The sequence below is a fragment of the Lipophrys pholis genome (assembly GCF_963383615.2).
Source record: "Lipophrys pholis genome assembly, chromosome: 12".
NCBI classification, from domain to species: domain Eukaryota; kingdom Metazoa; phylum Chordata; class Actinopteri; order Blenniiformes; family Blenniidae; genus Lipophrys; species Lipophrys pholis.
The window spans coordinates 6,691,280-6,710,708 of NC_137641.1; the positions used below are offsets into that span (position 1 = coordinate 6,691,280).

Consider the following 19,429-nt stretch of genomic DNA (forward strand, 5'->3'; position numbering starts at 1 on the left):
GAACACAATGTTTGCTTCTGGTAATGAGGAGACTTCTTTTGTGGCCCTCACATTATACACAGTTGTGTGATTGAAACTCCTGGATGGGAGAGGGAAGAGGAGAGCTGTACGTGACGAGCGTGGGAAGGTGTCTGTGTCACACACTCCTTCACCAGGAGGAGGAGGTATCTTTTTACCTGGACCTTAAGGAGAGGCTCCTTGTCTTCATCCTGTCAGCTCCACATTTTATGAAAATTAACATCTCAAAACTGTTCATTTCTAACGGTTTTAGTCTTGTTTGATTAAGGAATCTTTTACTAATAGAGAACTTGGATTCTGGTAGAGCGAGTAACGAAAATCACCCAAACCCCGTTTAATATAGCGATTATATAACTCAAAACACATTCAACAGGGGTCCGACAGACTTGAGGAAAAATGCAACCGGTACGGAAAACCTGAACAAAAAATGGTCTAAGACGGACCCGCAACCCTCTGCTGCAGCTCCTTCAGCCACAGTTCCACCACGCAGTACGTGCCGGAGTGGGGCGAAGTTCCAAAATGTGTATTTACTCAGAAGCACTTTGGGCTGATATAAATGACTGGCTTCACACCAATATTCTACTTAAACCCTTTCTTCCAAAAGATATTATTTATGATTTTGTATCAGAAATCAAAGATTATGATTTCTTCATTAACAATATTCTCATCCTCGGAAAATTTACATACACAAATGCAAATACGTGATGGTATATCCAAGGTTTTATGTGTTTCAAAAGGACTTTCTCTTCTACACTACAGCCATTAAAAAAATTAAGCGTAAACATGCAATAAAACTATTCAATTTGATTGATTGGGATTTATTTTCAGACTGCATTCCATATAATTGTTCAAGAACTGCATTTTCTAGTAGATATTTGATTCACTTCAATTTACTTCTCTTTTTTTTATGTCCCCCTGAGGGCCGTTTTTTTTCTCAAAATGCCTCTGTGAAGATTGGATTACAGAATGTAGAATGTAAAAAAAATAATTTATAGAATGTAGAAGTGATTTTGTTAAAAATAATAATAAAAAAAAATAAATAAAAAAGGAAACGTCGTTTCCGGGAGACGTCATGTGACAACTTCATCTCTTCGGATTGGATGAGTTACTTCCGGCTATAAACTGATGCCGCGTTCAGGTCTAATCAAGGATGTCGTATTTACAACCACTAGACAGGCGTACAGCGTTTACCAAAACAAAGTTCAAAGAATAGGTTTTAATCGAGGCCTGCTTTGCATATCACTGAAATCTACAGTTGCGTTTTCTTCAATTAGCCACCGTATATGTGACGTTTCCTTATGGTTAAACGGTTTTCTTGGCTGACAGTGATATCTCCCGTGAGACGTGAACACAGCATAAACAACAGCTTCGCTCCAGTTCCTGGTCAGCGGCACGTCTGTGGTTAGTAGTTGTTGTGTTAGTATTTGCTGGATTAAAGCGGCTTTTCCGCGGATGATCTGAGTGTGGAGCTCCGCTCGGCTGGAGTCACGATGGGAGCCCAGGACGCAGGTGGTCGCTTTGGGCTGTGATGGCTGTGGTAGTCGAACGGAGTCGAGATGTTTTCAAGCAACATGGAAACAAAAAGAGTGGAGATCCCCTCCAGTGTGCTGGACGACCTCTGCAGGTAGGAAGGAGGACAAAGAACTAAATAAAACTGCTCAACTGTTTCCAATCCAGCTCTGAACCGGGCATGGGGTCTGACATGGAAGTGGCTTTGTCTGGCTGTGTGTTCGCTCAGGGGATCTGAATTGCAACCAGACAACAGCACGAGACACAACATTTATTACTAGCAATGTCCGACGATTAGGTAATAGATTTGTTTACTTCTATCTTTAAGTGTGGTGCCCAGTTCTTTTTAATAATCGTTGATATATATATCTTTGTTAGATACAATGAGACGAGGTATTCCTTTATTAATCTGTTTTCTGTTCTGTAGTGCAAGATGCTTAAGCAGCATAGGGGGTAGTACCCCAAAGGGAATAAAAGATCACTTCTATAATTCATTATGCTGCAGTGTGTACACTATAGAATAATGTATGAAATATATGTACATTCAATGTGCACACAGATGCATAATGACGATTGTACACAAATTCAGATATGTATTCAAAACAGAATATATATATATATCAGAAATCGGAAAACTTTATTGTCATTGCCTAAAAACAACATAACTTGGTCTGTTGTAATCATACTGCAGCAGATAAATGGAAAAAAGATAACATTTGGTATGAGACTGCTTGGAGCAGTAATAATTGTACATTTAAAGTTTCCATATAAAGTATTCCACTGGATCTGTGGAAAAGATTGTGTTTTCTATATAATATATAATTTACAAAAAAGTTTAAAATGACTGTAAATATGGCTCACTAAAGGTAATCTGTATATGTTTGGAAGTTTGCTCTGGTTAGCTCCAGCAACCAGCAAGGCTTGTGTACAATGCTTTGCTTAGGTAGGTTTTTTTTTGTAGTTTATTTAGTATTTTTCAAATTGAATGCATGAATCAGGAAATATGCGTTACCAGCAGCAGCACTGACCTCCGTGTCGGTGTGAAATGTATTCATATATGTAACTATGATCCATGTGTTAGATTGAAAGAAACAAAAAGAAATTCAGAAGTTTACTACAGTTTACATAGTGTTAACTACTATTGAAAGCATACAACTTGTTTATATTAATAAAGCAATCATAAATATTAATAGACGTACATTTTAATTTATGTTTCTGCTTAAAACACAATCTGACAGACCATTTTTTTCCCACATACTGCAATATTCTATTTGATTATTTCAGACACCAAGGCTGGATTTATGGCAATACATTTTGAATACAGTTTTGTTGGAACTCTGATACCTATGTGAAATTGTTGAAAAACTATATTATGGGACCTTTAAAGTATAAGAAGGGAGAGCACCGAAGAGAAAGAAAGTTATTGACACACAATGAAGATTTATTATGGCTGCATGTAAGTAAGCAGTATAAACCTATAGCAGCCTTGCTGAGAAAATGGTCCGGTGTGACCTGAGCCAGTTTATTGAATAGGGAACTGAAACTGGGAGCTGGTTCTACAAATTAAGAGCTGGATAATGAGAGCTAGTATAGCAGGTGATTGAAGCTTAGTGTTTCAGAGATGAATGTGGTTCACGTAGAGGAAACGACCAGGTGACGAACCATGAAAACCTCCAAATCACCAGCAGCAGTCTGACATTGGAGTGTTTTGCTAATGTATTCAGTACATGCAGAGTACACTACAGTAGATCCCCTCTCTCTCTCCTGTGTTTCTGCAGCCGCTTCATCCTGCACATCCCCAGTGAGGAGAGGGACAACGCCATCCGAGTGTGCTTCCAGATCGAGCTGGCACACTGGTTCTACCTAGATTTCTGCATGCAGAATACCCCGGGAGCTCCTCACTGTGGGATACGAGACTTTGCCAAAGCTGATATCCTTCCATTAAGTGACCCCTTCAACTTAGTGTTCACACTCGTGTGACTTCATACTCGCATTATTAACTCCAATGAACTGCTTCTCCGCAATAGCATAACCGAGCTCTAATGTCCCCCCAAGTTGTAATCCACACTGGGATTATTAGTATTGTTATTATTATTACATAATTTGTACCTTGACAGCTACAAACTCTTCCATCACTGTCCGTTTCTGCTGCCTCATGGCGAGGACGTGCAGAAGGTTCTGGAGCAGTGGAAGGAGTACAAGATGGGGGTACCCACGTATGGTGCCATCATTCTGGATGAATCGCTGGAAAACGTGAGTGCCTGGGACACATCTGGTTTAATCCACCTTTTTCTTTGCCTCGATATTTTCTCATTTCATATCACTTAATGTTACTTAATGTTTGAGTTTCTACAACATGCAAGTTTCTACAGCCCCTGCCCCACTGCACAGTGCATGCCGGGCTGGTACGGTACGGCAAAACGCACCCAGACCCATCTCTGTTGCGCTGTCCCACCACAGAGAGTACGGTTAAAATGTAGGCGGGGTTGTGAAGGATGAAGGTATGTGATGTCATATTGCGGCCGCAGCTCAGACAGCCGTGAGAGTAAAGCCGTGAGCCTCCATCCTCTGTGGCACAGCAGAAAATGTTCTCATTCTGAACAGCAGCATCCAGCGCCGGCTGAATCTTTTTTTCTTTTTTTCAAAATAAAAGTCTTTGTTATCAAGGTTCACAATCTACGCTTTCTGTTTCACAGAAGAAGAAAAAACTGAACTGAACATCTCGGCAAAAAGGCTATCTGATAAAATTAGAGGTTCAACTCCCTAAATAAACACGACCCTCCCCAAATAAATCAATATACAGCCAAACAGAGGCGCACGATATAAAAGACCAACCCAAAGCATATTACAATGTCAAGTCCATGTAAGTTTTCAAAGGATTCCACCTCTTTTTGAACCAATCTATGGTAAGGTTTAACGTTGTTGTTATTTTCTCCAGTGTAAAGACCAGCGGTCCTCAATTAGTTCCCCTCGAGGGCCAAAATCAGACCAGCAGGTCAAACCAAGGGCCGGAACAGTCGCAGGGTTTTTGCACTATGTCGTTAAAAGTTTTTTTATTGTAGATGTTTTAGCTGATGTTACCATTATTACTATTATTCTTGTTCTTATTATCATCGTTATTATTATGAGTAATAGTAGTCAAGGTGGTTGTAGTAATAGTTTAAGCCTGGGATTTTCAAAACTTGTGTTGGGGGGCACATAAAAAGTTCTCTTGAAAAGAAAGTAAGTGTGTAAAACCAAAAAATGAAGCGCAAAACCAACTATCTAATTATTTACACACCGAGAGAGACAGAGAGAAATACAGGGAGAGATTTACAGTTTGTTACTTTTTAGATTCCATATTTTAATTGTGGTCTGTTGTATTTGAAGTATAAAAACTGCTATATAAATGAGCTTATTAGTACTATTGTTGTTGTAATTGTTGTTATAATACACCGGTTAGTTTGCCAAATAAACAAAAATGAATGAATCCACTCACCAGTCAGTGAGAACAGTGACAGCGATGGGATGAGGAAATCCCTCTGATGTATCCTGTCGTCTCACTCCTGAGGCCAAGATGTTCATCAGAAAGTCTGTTTCTGGATTCTGTTTCTTTAAGTCAGAGATCAGAGGTGAATAACACTTAAATAAAGTGTTAAAATCCTCCACTCTTCTTGTCGCAGTATTATCTGACAGTGGCACCTGCTTTACAGATGTTCAGTTTACACATCAGCACGATGAGGTATGAATATAAAGCCGCGGTTCGGGGCGGCAAAGCGCACCCAGGACCAACTCTGTCGCGCGGTCCCACCACAGAAAGTACGGTAAAAATGTAGGCGGGGGTGCGAACGACTCGGAGACACGTCCAGTGAAGGACACGGAGGCGGCCGTCCAAGTTGTTCTCTGTGACTCAGGTTAAACCTTCTCATCGCAGCGTCCGGCTCCTGTTGAATCTCCTCCTCCTGTTCCTGAGAGGAGCGTCTGCTCCTCGCTAGAAGACCGCCATGTTGTGTCGCGCGCCGACGTTTCAATGAACCCAGTTAACAAATCAACCAGTGAGCACAAAGCCGCGTATGTAAACGACAACGGAGAGAACTTTACGCATTAGTTTGCAACACCGCGGAACAATAATGCTGACGATGCTTAACGATTCGTGATGATCCTCCTGTCCGTGACGGCGTGACGCCTCGGCCCTGAATCATAGAATCCAGGTCAAAATCGCGATCAGGAATTGAGATTCATACCAAACTTGTCGTCGTTATATGTAAGTGCACCTTTAACAGCTCCACAACCGTCGTCTTGCTTTTCTTGTCGTGACTTAAAACTTCATCAACCATATATATTGCATGTTTTTTTATTGAACTCAGCATCAGCAAATGGTTCCTTAGCTTTGGCAAGGTTCCATGAAACCAGCAATGATGCCGCTGTTGCTCTCTCTTGTGCCAATGCCGACATACCGTAGACACGGTGTGCTTGTATTATATGTTATGTTTTCTGTTTCTGTTTTGTGGCTGTGGGACGTTGGAGGGTAGTTGGCGTTAAAGCTGGCGGCAGGCAGAGAGTTGAAGTGCCGCTTTAGATAATCCACTTTCCCGCCTGTAATATAAAACTAAACTGTTCAGTCCAGTCAGAGTTGAACTGAAGGTTTTCCTGGTTCACTTTGCGCTTTTTCACGCTGCGCGTCAGGTTGTTTCTTTCTTTAATTTAGACTTACTGCTTGACCGGTGGTTTGGTGGGAAGTGAAATTAAAATCCTTGGACTTTGCGAGCGGAGCAGCATTGACGTGGCCACAGGCCGCCTGTTGAGGACCCCTGGTATAGACCTTCACTATTCTTTTTTTCCATTGGTTTACTGTAGGAGGTAGAAGTTTCTACCATGATACAGTTAGCAATATTTTAGCCACCAACACCAGAACCTTCAAAAGATAATTTTTTTCTTTATTTAACAAATCGTTGGGGAGTATTCCAAAGACAAAGCCAAGCAGGTTCCACTCAATGTAAAAATGTAGAATATCTGAAATTTCCTCCCCGATTCCCTCCCAGAATGTTTTGAGTTTTGGACAATCCCAAAAGATATGTGTAATGTCACGTTTTCCATCTGCTCCCGAGGGAATCTCAACCCAGCAGCAGCGGCAACGTTACCACCTCCTCTGCTGCTAATACTGTAGGTTTCATTTCCAAATGAGAATCAATAAGAGAATAGATAAAGAACCGAATTGTTGAGCAGAATCGGAATTTTAAAAATGTTATAAATTCCCATCCGTACTCTTGAAACTTTACTCCAGACTATAAACTAATCTATCAAAGTCAAAGTCAAAGTCAAAGTTTTTATTTGTCAGATATGCTGCATGTTGCCATGCAGCACAGATGAAATTGCGATCCTCCCATCAGTGCAAACTGCAGTGCAAAAAAACAACAAACAAGAATAAATGAGTAAAAAAAAATGACAATAGGAGTAGAAATACTATACAATATATACAACAATCTAAGCAATAGTAAATAATAAAGTTATGAAGGTGAGGTAGTGCGTTGACGTGCGAAGTGACTCAAGTTGGCAGAGGGTTCAAGTGAGTGGAGGTGATTGTGAGTGCGTGAGTTCGGAGGGGGGGGGCAGATAGTCAGTTGGGGGGGGGTCATGTGATGTGAGGGCGGACTGTGGCAGGAGGCAGAGGGGAGAGGAGGGCAGAGAGGGGAAGGAGGGCAGAGGCGGGAATGGGGGCAGAGGGGGGGAGGAGGGTAGAGGGGGGAATGGGGGGGAGAGCAGGGAGTGAGTTGAGTCTCCTGACTGCTTGGGGGAAAAAACTGTCCTTGAGCCTGCTGGTTCGAGCACGGAGACTCTGCAGTCTCCTCCCGGATGGCAGCAGGCTGAAGAGGCTGTGAGACGGGTGGGTGGGGTCACCTGCAATCCTGGTGGATTTGCGGGTGAGACGGGAGTTGTAGATGTCCAGAAGGGGGGGAAGAGAGACACCAATGATCTTCTCCGCTGCTCTCACGATGCGCTGCAGAGTCTTACGGCAGGACACAGTGCAGGCGCCGTACCACAAGGTGATGCAGCTGGACAGGATGCTCTCAATGGTGCCTCTGTAGAAGGGGAGCATGATGGAGGGCGGGGCTCTTGCTCTTCGCAGTTTGCGGAGGAAGTAGAGGCGCTGATTGGATTTTTTATGCAGTGATGTGGTGTTGTGGGTCCAGGTCAGGTCTTCAGAGATGTGCACACCCAGGAACTTGGTGCTGCTCACCCTCTTCACTGCAGCACCGTGGATGATCAGCGGAGCATGCTGGGTGTGCGTTCTCCTAAAGTCCACAACAATCTCCTTTGTCTTTTCCACATTCAGATGGAGATTGTTGTCCTTACACCACAAGACCAGCCTGCTGACCTCACTCCTGTAGCTTGTCTCGTCGTTGTTATTGATGAGACCCACCACAGTCGTGTCGTCAGCAAATTTTTCTCAAACTAAGTACAATACCAACTATTGCATTGTGCTTTAGAGATTCCTAAATCACAGCGAGACAAAGAATTCCCTATTTTTTCTTCATCTGATGCTGACGTGAAAAGAAAAAAAAGCTCAGCAAGCGGCCTCGTTCTCCCTGGGCGAGCTCAGGCAGGGCAATGCTAATCCCTTAAAGGGGACATATCATGCTAAATCCACTTTTTTAGCCCTTAAATGCATTTTGTTGTATATTTAGAGTGTTTAGAAGTACAGAAAAGTTCAAAGTAGTCTCTTCAGGTGCTCCGTTGATATCTTTATATTCTGTTTTGGTCATATTTTGCGATCGGTTTCGATTTTTCTATTCTCTATTACGTTTTTTGAACAATGACGTCACAGTATTCTCAGCGGAACTGCCAAATTAGGACATCGACATTTCGAGCAATCCGCCATTTTTGTTTCTCGCTGCGATTTTGTAGTCCAACCGAAGTTACGAGAGGATAAGTCGAAATGTTCGGTTGTTGGATGTAGTAACCCACAAGCTTCGTTACACCGTCTCCCAGCATCAGAACCTTTTCCAAGTGCCTGGTTGAGTTTTATTTTTCACAGAAATGTACCCACATCTGTGGGTAAGGTCATTTTTGTGTGCGCGAATCACTTTAAGGACGACTGCTTCGGCAACCTCCGCCAGTATCAAGAAGGATTTGCCGAAAGACTTGGTCTGATTGAGCGGTCAGTTCCTTCTATCTATGGAGACGACGAACAGAGCACTTCGGTAAGCTGTATATAACGCTAAAAAGTGTGATGATAAGACGTCCCTGTCATTGTTTTGTTAGCATTAGCAGTTGCACCGTCTTCATATGTTAGCGCTGTGTGCTCGTTTTAGATTATAATGTAACTTCTGTGTTAAATAGTCGTTGTAATACAGGCAGTATTGTAGTAGTGGGCATGGATGGAGAAGTTAGTGTAAATATAGTAACACACCATTGCGTTACATCCATATGAAGACGTTGTTCTGTAGGTGCATCATCGTCATTTTCATCTCACTCCGCCGGGTCCGACTCTGGCTCCAACATGTATGGCTGGATGGACAAATCTTCCGTTGTTGACATTTTTTAAATAATGTGTGAATATAAAGTTTCTGCGCCGCTAGATAATTGTATCTGTTCTATCAAACTACAAAGATGGCCGAACAGGGTGGCGTTGAACCGAGTGTCACCTCTGCAACCTGGAGAGGAGGCGGGGTATGAAGTGTCTCATTTGCATTTGAAGAGACCGCCCCAAAACGAGTTGCTCTCAGAAGCACATCAGAAAAGGGGTTGAAAAGGGGCCTGTGGAGCTCTAATAATGAGGAATTCAGACCCAAGCATTGCAGTTCCGCGTTGTATAGACCACAACTGTATGATTTATATGTAAAAAGGAAGGATTTAAAAGCATGATATGTCTCCTTTAAAACAAAAGCTAACTGAGCAAGTAAGTATGGAGGGAATCTTAAGCTTAATCTTATGCTAGAACCTGCACTCGGTAGGTAAATATCTTACCTCTCCAGGAGCTGTTGAATCCCAAGATCTAATGGATTGGTCCTTGGATAATGACAAATCATCCTTGAAGATTTCATGCAATTCAAGTCAATACTTGCGGACAAAAAAAAAACCTTCGCGCCAACGTTTACTGTAACGTCTGTGGCCTCCCAGGTGGACGATGCGGATGAATATCCATATCTGTCTGGATACAGTTGACGTTACTTTTGAGGAAATAAAATTGTCCATCTGCTTGATGGAAGACTCTTTGTCATCTCTCCCTAACCAAGTGACGACCTGGAAAAGTGCGTGGAGGAGGTCGAGGTGCGGGTCTCTGCTACAGAGGACGGCCAAGGTGCCCCCAACACCTGCATATAGCCACCACAAAAAATACAACCGTGGTTGACGGAAAAACCTGGAAATTATTAGCCTGCCCGAAAAAGCTGAGGGAAACGCTCCTCTTGCAGTTACTAATGTTACCAATAGTCATATTTTTGTTTATATTATTTAGTTCCTTATTTCTTGTACAAGTATGTGTACTGCAGTGCTATCTGTGAATTTGGAATGGTGCTTTTGTTGTTGTTTCTGTGTTTTTTTCCATTGTCTGCTCTTAAGCTGAAAAATCAATAAAAAAGAGTAAAAAAAAAAAAAGGGAGAACTCTTGTCTGTCCTTCGCATAGTGAAGAATGCTTTCACACACTGGGGGTGTGTTGCTCCATCTCCTGATTGCCGCCTCTTTCTCTGTGCAGGTGCTGCTTGTTCAGGGTTATCTGGCCAAGTCGGGCTGGGGCTTCCCGAAGGGGAAGGTCAACGAGGATGAGGCTCCGTACGACTGTGCAGTTCGTGAAGTGAGTACCGAACGATAGGATGTTCATGTGTGAGAAAGAATCGTGTATAAAGAGGGACTGTTATTGACCTTATTCTGCTCTGCCCACTTTCAATTCTCCGTTCTTCCATGTTCAGTGTTTAGCATTTCCAGTTACCGACAAAGTACATTATGGTGGACGGCAGCCCAGTGTTTTTATCCCGTCTATAAAACTACTATGTAACATAACAAACAACGCTGCTACCAAGATATTAAAGTGGGAACACATGAAAACTGAGCTGGGATGATCGGACGGCATCTTGTTTCCTCATCCTTCTTTAATTTTGACCTGAGAGGACGACATGAGAAAGGACTGTGGTGACTTCTGGTGACATCTTCGTCCTGTCATTAACAGCTTACAGAGCAGCTACGATAAACTTCAAGAGTACTGAGGTCTACCAGTATCTACATAGTGGAAAGTAGGCCGTGTGTTTTCATCCAGAGACGGAGAGTTCACCTTCTGAAGGCAGACATGAGTCCCAGCTGGTCAGCTAGCGCTAGCCACCATGCTAACCCCTCAGAGTGGGTGAAGCAGAACAACCAGCTGTTTCTGCAGCTTCAATGTTTTGGAAGGTTCTATTTTCATTATATGAAATAAACCAAGATGAAATCCTTTCAAACTTTTACTCTTTATTACAACTGAGATTACACAGTGTGATGTGGACAACTCTGCACTCACTCATCTTCTACATCAGAGATTATGTTGCTTTAAAAGTTACACGGTGCTGCACAAATCTACAGGTCGTATGCTGCTCCACAACAGTCCTGTCTCTCCTCTTTATGTTCAGAACTTAATTTTTATGACAGTTTAGTTGTTATGACAGCGCCACACGGAGCATGTAATGCTACACATAGCTGGCTGTGGTTAGCCACGAAGCAGTGACAAACACAGCCAGCCACAGACAGCCATGACGCACCAGATCAGCCATACACACAGCCAGCCACGGCCAGCCAGGTAGCACTGGAGCAGCGACACACGGCTGGCGGCGGTTAGCCATGGCGCACCGACAGACAAAGTTTAGCCGCGGAGCACTGGAGCAGCAACCCACATAGGTAGCTGCGGCGCACCGATCCACACACAGTCAGCCGGCGAGCCACAGAGCGTCGATCGACATGAGCGATGTTTAAAACTCTCAAATCAGAGACAGACTGCCAATCCTGTTCACCGTACAGAACGAGCTGCAACTATGAGCAACGTCACAACACTACAGTAGTCCCGCCCACCAGAAGTTGTTAGACAAAATGATGCAATATGGCAGCGCCCTAGATTTGGTGTGGAATAAAGTCCAAAATAGCAGAATTACTATTGCAGTAAGTATAGATAATAAAACATTAAATCTTTTGTGTGTGTGTGTGATGATGTTCATATGTGTGTAATTGTGTGAGATTTGTTCTGAGGATAAAAATAGAGAGACAGACAATCACACACACTCCTACAGTCACCAGTATCTTTTTTAAAATGATGTTTTATTAAGAAGAATCATACTTTATTAATCCCCTTGGCGAAATTTCTTCACCGAATTGACCCATTGGTAGGCAGCCACATAGCACAGTGCTTGAGGGGGAGTTGGTGGGGGCTGGAGGTCTTGTTCAGAGACCCCTGGTGTGTGTTTTTTGGACTGTGAAGAAACCGTAGTACCCGGAGGGAACATAGGCACACATGGTGAGAACTTTTGGTTCAATTTTACAAGTAAGGAATGGTCATCAAAAAAAAACAAGCAGACAAACAGACCAAAGAAAACAAAACAAGACCAGCTCACATCCATAAAGATAATATCTTAGGTCACAGTAAAAATGTGCAGTATGAGCAGTCAAGAAATTCCCTGCATCACCATACCCCACGCAGTTCAAATAGGATTCCCAAACTGTATAGAATTGTTCAATTTTTAAATGCAATACACATGTAAGGTACTTTAATGACACTAGATCAAACACCACTTTTTGCCAGTCTTGAACAGTTGGTACTCTTTGATTGATCCACCGCAATAAAAGATTCTTCCTCACTGCATAAGTAAAAATATAATACAGCCTCTTATGTTTTCATGTGAAGCGTCGACTCGAGAGGCCCAATATGAGAGACACAGGGTCCATCTCCAGGTTAAAACTCAATATCTCTTCTATTTCAGATAAAACATGACCAATCCATTTGCAGTTTCCACCATGCCCAAAAACAATGAGTTATGGTGCCAAATTCTATCTTGCAGTTGAGGCCCATGGGTGAGCGAGTAGGATTGAAGTGACGTGTGCGGTTGGGGTAAATGTGCATACTGTGTTTTGGGCAGGATTGCAGACTGAAATTGCTTTAGCATGTCTTCAGATATCCTTCCTTTCTTCATCATCCATTGTGATGTTTAGCTCCTTCTTTCCCATGTTGCTTTTGAGCCTCTGCAACCTTACGAAATACATAGCTTTATAAAATAGTCTCTCTAGCTAATATAACCATTTCTCAACAGGAAATAAAAGCTTTCATGGTTCCCAACTGCTGTTAATTCTGATGTTAGTTCATCTTGATGATGAGTGCTTTTGTTTTAAACTGTCTGTGGCTGATCACTCCACCAGCCCCCCCCCGCCCTACCCTGAGAACCTTGTTCTCAAAGGGAACTGCTTCACTTTCTGAGTTGGTTGATTGTCTTGTTTCAGGTTATGGAGGAGACAGGTTTCGACATCAAGAATCGCATCAGTAAAGACATGTACATCGAGCAGAAAATCACAGACCAGCTTGTGCGCCTCTACATCATCCCGGGAGTGTCCAAAGACACCAAGTTCTACCCCAAAACCAGGAAGGAGATCAGGGTGAGTGTTCTTTATATTATGTCTCTGCTGCTTTCTGTCGCCGGCGCAAATGTCTCATATCTTTGCTCGTTTTTTCTTCTAGAACATTGAATGGTTTCCTATCGAGAAGCTGCCCTGTCACAGGAATGACATGACCCCGAAGTCCAAGCTGGGACTTGCCCCCAACAGGTTTTTCATGGCCATTCCCTTCATCAAGTACGTGATGAGCAGCTTTTCTGTCTTTTTGATTGTAGAATTATTCATTAATTCTTTGATAACCCTATAATAACATGATATTTTGTTTTGCCTCTTTAATATGTCTTCTTTCAAGGTCTCTGAACCTGATTTAACTTAAAAGTAACCACTGACATTATAATAGTTTAAATAGAAAAATTGTGACATAAATAATGTTTGTATAAACTTATTCCTCACTGTTATAAACTCATAATATACAGACTTTTTCCATCCAAAGTAATCAAATTAATTTGAAGAGCAGAGTATGGGAACTAGTGCTTACCAGTGTAAAGTGGAGTCTGGGAAACCCTTGGAGGCCGCCAACTGTCACCAGTTGGACCCTCAGGCTGTGTCTGCCCAGAGATTGTCAACATGTAATGTGAGAGAGTCAAATAGCTAGTTTGGTAAAAATCTGCACAATTAAGGAAAAAATGTCAGAAACCGCAGGTGTACAGGATGTGACGATATGTTGGTGTGACCTTTTATAGAAATCAAAGTGGAAAGCGTCTTTTGTTTTAAGAGTTTAAAATTTTGTAATGAAATATGTGTGATTGAGTTGATCCTTACATTTTCTAAGAGATATTTATTATAATACAGATTGAATTCATGAATGTAAAATGCATATAATGATCTTTAATTTTACTGAGCAGATTGAGATATGATGCCATTTTTAAATCAGTGTTGTCACATTCTTGCAAACCAAACAAAATCAGAACATTTCCCAGCTTGCCTCGGCCAGCCTAGACCTGCAGTACATGTTTCCACCAGCAGACAGTGTATTGAGTCAATCAGTATTTCCTGTAGTGGGCAGTGTACACTCATTTTGTACAAACCTGTATGTTAACATGGCAGTCACAGATGTGACAATACTATATGACAGGTTAACTCTCTAAGTTGTTTTTCTCAGACCGTTGCGGGAGGGGATCAGCAGGCTGAAAGGAGAGTCACCAGACAGCGACGAAGACTTGGCAAGCAACAACAACACTCCAGCCAAAGCCTCAGACAATGTTTGGTGAGCACATGGTCCAGAATCAGTGGGACCAACAATACTGAATAATGAACTTCCCCGCTGCACAACCCACTTGTAAAGGAGGTCCAAACCCCCTGCCTGTAGCCAGGTCTTTTCTTTTTTTTTTAAACTTAATTTTTATTGAAATTTTTTCAGTTTTCACAGTTACAGTGTCAGGGCAAAACAAATATACAAAATCTATCCATCTTTCATCAACCAAAGTCAATTGTCCAGTGGTGGCGGTGTCCTCTTCTGTCCTCCTGAAGTCAGTCCATTTTTCCCACTTTTCTTCAAATTGAGACTCCTGTAATCTTAGTTTGTGAGTGAGTCTCTCCATTACAAATATTTCTTCAACAACACATAACCACCGCTCCCGGGTCGGCGGCTCCACTTTGTACCACAATCTGGTAATCACTTTCTTGCTTGCTGTTAGTAATATCTTAAACAGATATACGTCTTCTCTTTGTATCACGAGTTATGTTTCCCAAATACAACATCGTACAAGTTTTGGGGAACTGATATCCTATTACTTTTTGTAAACTCTGCCATATTTGTTCCCAATACAAGCCAGGTCTTTTCAGTGTGAGTGGACTGTTCGGTGGGGAGAAGGTGTAAAAGCTAAAACAAACCTAGTAATTGTAGTGGGACAATATTTTAGCAGGTAAACACTGACCTCAGGAGGTGGTCGAGGGCAAACCAAAGCAGGACAAGGGGCTGATGGAACTACAAATACATATTAAAGTTATTTGTTTTGTCTAGGTGAATGGATTTGATAAAAAAAAATAAAATAAGAAATCACTTTTTGTTCATCTTGTGTTTCGTAGGTCAAAATCCCGTCACCTTGCCGGTATGGACTCATTCCCTGGAGAGAGTTGGAAACGCAAGCAGAAGCCTGTGAGCCAGCTGAGCCAGTGTGAAGTGAACCAGGTCAATATTGTAAAATATGCATTGACACGAATAATCTGTCGCTCACTGAGCTTCTAAATCAGGTCAAGTTGAGTTCTTCTGTTTCCCCATGAGTGTTCATCTACACTATGTTACCCTGCAGTGATGTGCACTGGTGTTTTTTTAGCTTAAGAGCTAAGCTCATTTCAGTTTTTTGTTTTTTTTCTACATACAAATATAACACATGTATAAACTATGTTCATACATGGTCGTACATTTACTTCTAATTAAAGAACACTTCCTCCTGTGCTCAGCATTTCTCCTGACAGCGAGGCAGAGGTTCTGACTTGACATTCATAAAATGCAGTATTATTTCTTTGGAAAGAGATGACATAAAGTAAAAGTGTCTACTAACATCAGATTAGTGACAAACAGTGAAAAGGGTAAAAATGCCGACTCACCTGAAGGCTCAGGCCCAGATCAATGTGAGAGGAAGCCTCACTTTGATAACTAACCAACTTGGAAATGCTGACCTGTTTCCGGCAATGTTATGTTTCCATTTATAAATATATGATGAAGATGATGACGACGATGAATGGTTTATTTCTGGTCATATTTCAACACATAAAAAATACAAACACCAATAAATACTGTTCACTTGAACTGACCAAGAAAAGAAATTGAAGAAAAAGGCTCAAGCCAGTGGCTTATTTATGCCTATCTATGAATAACCAGGAATGTATACAACTTGTGAAGAAAAATGTCTTGATGGTGTCCTGTGGAATTTGCGAAAGTTGCTCTCATATTAAGAACTCTGCTGCAAAGACAATAAGAAGACTTTTATTTCTTCTTTATTTGTACTTCTGTAGAAACCAAATCTGAAGGACAACGGGAAGAAAGGTCAGGACTCCCCATCAGTGAAGAAAGGAGCTGCTGACAATGGAGCCGGCAACCAACAGACGAAAGCCATTTACGTGAGCGTCAGAGTTCAAAGTTTCCCCTCCAACCAAGGATGATTTAAAAAAAAAAAAAGTAATGTTTTCCCACTGTTCTTGCAGAAGGAAGATAAAAGGCTTCACCCCAGAAGACTCCAGGACAGCTTTGACAGAGGTATGATTACTAATTCTGTTCAGTGAGCTCAGCTCGTATCATTTCACTGCTGGACTTTCCTCTCACTCACACCTGCTGTGTGCATTAGGAAGTCAGGGTGTTTTATGAAATTCTTTAATCTTATTATTCTGGAAAATTCATTCATCTCGTCCACACTGGGTGAGAGTGGCAAAGAAGCCTGACATCACAACTTCTTCCAGTTTTTTCTGGCTCCCCAATTCAACCCCACATTTCTTCTCCCACGATCGCATTGGAACCGGAGGCTTTTTGATTGGATACTTCTCTCAGTGTGGTGGAGCTCTGCTTTGAGTTTCTCCCTGGATGGGCCAGTAATGCAAGGGAAAACACTGAAACTTTCCAAGACTGATTAAGGAGCAAATCCTTTAATCAGTATGTGTCTTTCTAGAGGGAATACCATGACACGGAGCGAAAGGCTCTAGGCAAGTGTGACGTGAGTGTGACCTTTCCAATAACCATATTGTACTTATTTTCTTTGTTTTGATGTGTTTCTGTTTTTTTCCTTGTAAAGCATCGTGAACTGCCTTCTGCTCAAATGGTGCTCAAGAAGTGAACTTACCTTGCCACTCTTTCATGTCATCATTTGTCACCGAACTCACATACTTTCAAAAAGCAGTATGAGCAGCAGGTCGCTCCAGACTGGTGAACCATTTAAACCAACACCAATTAGCATTCATTCTGCCAACAAAAGGAAACAGTGACAAACTATTGCTTTATCCTCAGCACTACTTGGGTTATGGTCTCCTTTGAGAAGACCTTTTCAAACAGGAAAAATGTAAACAAGTGTACGGTTTAGGTGTACTTTAAAACGAAATGTGCCAGGAACTTTCTCCACAAATGAAACTTGATCTTCTCTCCTAACAGACGTGAATGTGAGCAGCTCCAACAGCCATCACACTGCTGACAGCAAAGGCAGCGAGCACCTGCTGTCTTCCAAAACCTTCCTCAACTTCAAATTTGACAGAGAAGCCGTCATGAAGTGTTTTGACTACTGAAACAACAGATGGAGCCGCAGCTCCTGAGATGTTTTCTCCTCGCTGTGAGAACGTCACAAAGTGCTCAGAAACACCCGTCAGAGTGGGGAAGTTGCTCATCTGGTCGACTGAGGAGTCGTTTCAAGTTCTGAGTCCAGAGTCGCTACAGTTTCAATCAATAGAAGACGCATCGGCTAAGAAAGAAAGAATGAAGAAAAATCGATTTTAAGCATGTTTGTAGTGGCACTGAAAACTGGAGGGAGAAAAAAAAGGTTTAACGTTTGATATTTTGTTTTTAAGATGGAAACATTTAGAAGCAGCGGTTCCCAAACATGAGGTAGGTGCCAGAGATCACTGTCAAAGGATAGTCAAAGATAAAAATCCCATCATAAGACATTTTCTAGAAAAGAATCCTGCTTTTGTAAGTTGGTTAGAGTCCATGAGTCAACCTCACTGTAATGTTACTTCTAAACGGCTCAAGAGGAAACGTAGAGGGCCGGGGAGCATGGAACCACTGATTTAGATGATTATATTGCCTCTGAAGTTTTGGATGTCATCTTTGTGCAGGTTTTTACCAGTTTCATTGGCTTTACTACCACACTGATCAATAGAACAACATACATCTTCAATCAAGAAACCCAGAAGTCATTCTGCTAATGTAACACTGTGTAATGTTGTGATAGAAGAGTCATATGTTGCTTTAAAATGAGCCTCAGCTCACAGTCCGGCTCTTCCCTCTCAAGCTGTCCCACAGACTGAAACATCTGCCCCTTGATATTTATTTTTATTTTTATGGCCCACCACTCAGCTGCTGTGTGATAGCATGAACTTGGGTGAGGTTCGGGTGACGCACCATGATGCAGGACCATGCTTTTAAATGCTGTGAGCACAAAAGGTTTTTTTGGCACAGGAATCTCTCAGAAGGCCACGTCAATGTGACTGCAAGATTTCTAGCCACTGCATCTGAAGACATGAAGTTAAGGTGACTTTCATAGCTGCAGAAGTCTTTGAGCACCGAGCACGGCAGTTCCTCCCCCCCCCCCCCCCCCCCCCCCCCCCCCGAGTAGGGATTGCAGATGTGAGACTGAATGTGGGCGTGAAATCTCGCTTATGCTGTTTGTCACAGAGGGTTTTGGTAATGATGTACAGACAGTTATTTCATGTTGTTTTCTGAGTTCATGGGGACTTTAAATATAAATATTTGTCTATTTTTTCACAACTAATCTGCATAATAAAAATGCATTACAGAATACCAATCCTTCCATTTTTTCTGTCCTGATGAGTGATTGGTTGGTGGCTTGTGTTTATAATTGAATGTAGTGATAGTGATCCCAAACATGGAGTCACACAGTGCACTTTAGCTGTGGTCTCCCTCTTTAAAGACCTGTTACTACAAGAAATACAACAAAGTACTACCGTGCGGATGTTGAGCACCCCACCGTCGGGTCCACCCACAGAGGCACGGAGTCGGAGTTCGTCATAATATATTAAATTAAAACAAACTGAAAACACTTGTGCACAGCCTCTTTCAGGGTCTCTGTGTCTCCCGCCTGTCACACTGTGTGTCTGGGCTTCTCCTCCTTTATGGGCAGAGAGGTGAGGCAGCACACCTGATTCCCATCAGGGGCTTAATCACCTCCCTGCCACATACCCCCACTGCCACCGTTAGACCTCCGGCCTAAGCAACTCCCCCTCCAGAGACATTTTCCAGCCCAATCACATCTTAGAACCCGCCCATTCCAATAAAAACCAGCCCAAACCCGCAAAATCATAACACATGCAAAAGAAAACACACCCAGAGCTTCATATCTACATCAAACAACCACATATAAATGATAGATAAATAGGTTTTTGCAAATTGCAACCAACAAGAGTGCAGTAAATCAACCATAAGCTACACAAATTGCAAAATGAACCTCTGTCATCCTGGCGCCAGGCCCTGATTAGTAATAATGCCAACTGCATGTAAAAATGTGCACCTTTAAGTCGTGTAGGCCTCATATATTTCATTATTTACATCACAAATGACTTGTATGAGGACAACATGCAAAACAATTTAAAACAAAACAAAATTGCACACATACCTCTCTCCATTCTCTTTTGTTTTCC

At 42.1% G+C, this 19,429-nt stretch overlaps 1 protein-coding gene across 1 annotated transcript; it reads left to right on the forward strand.

Moving 5' to 3' along the window:
- Positions 1-1,373: 1,373 nt before the first annotated feature.
- On the forward strand, positions 1,374-18,574 carry dcp2 (decapping mRNA 2). Its single transcript, XM_080476238.1, has 11 exons — positions 1,374-1,642; positions 3,306-3,457; positions 3,653-3,780; positions 10,203-10,301; positions 12,959-13,111; positions 13,194-13,306; positions 14,232-14,336; positions 15,158-15,260; positions 16,088-16,192; positions 16,277-16,328; positions 17,211-18,574. Exons 1-11 carry the CDS (start codon positions 1,575-1,577, stop codon positions 17,339-17,341), a joined length of 1,209 nt encoding a protein of 402 aa, XP_080332364.1. The 5' UTR covers positions 1,374-1,574; the 3' UTR covers positions 17,342-18,574.
- The last annotated feature ends 855 nt before the right edge of the window (positions 18,575-19,429 follow it).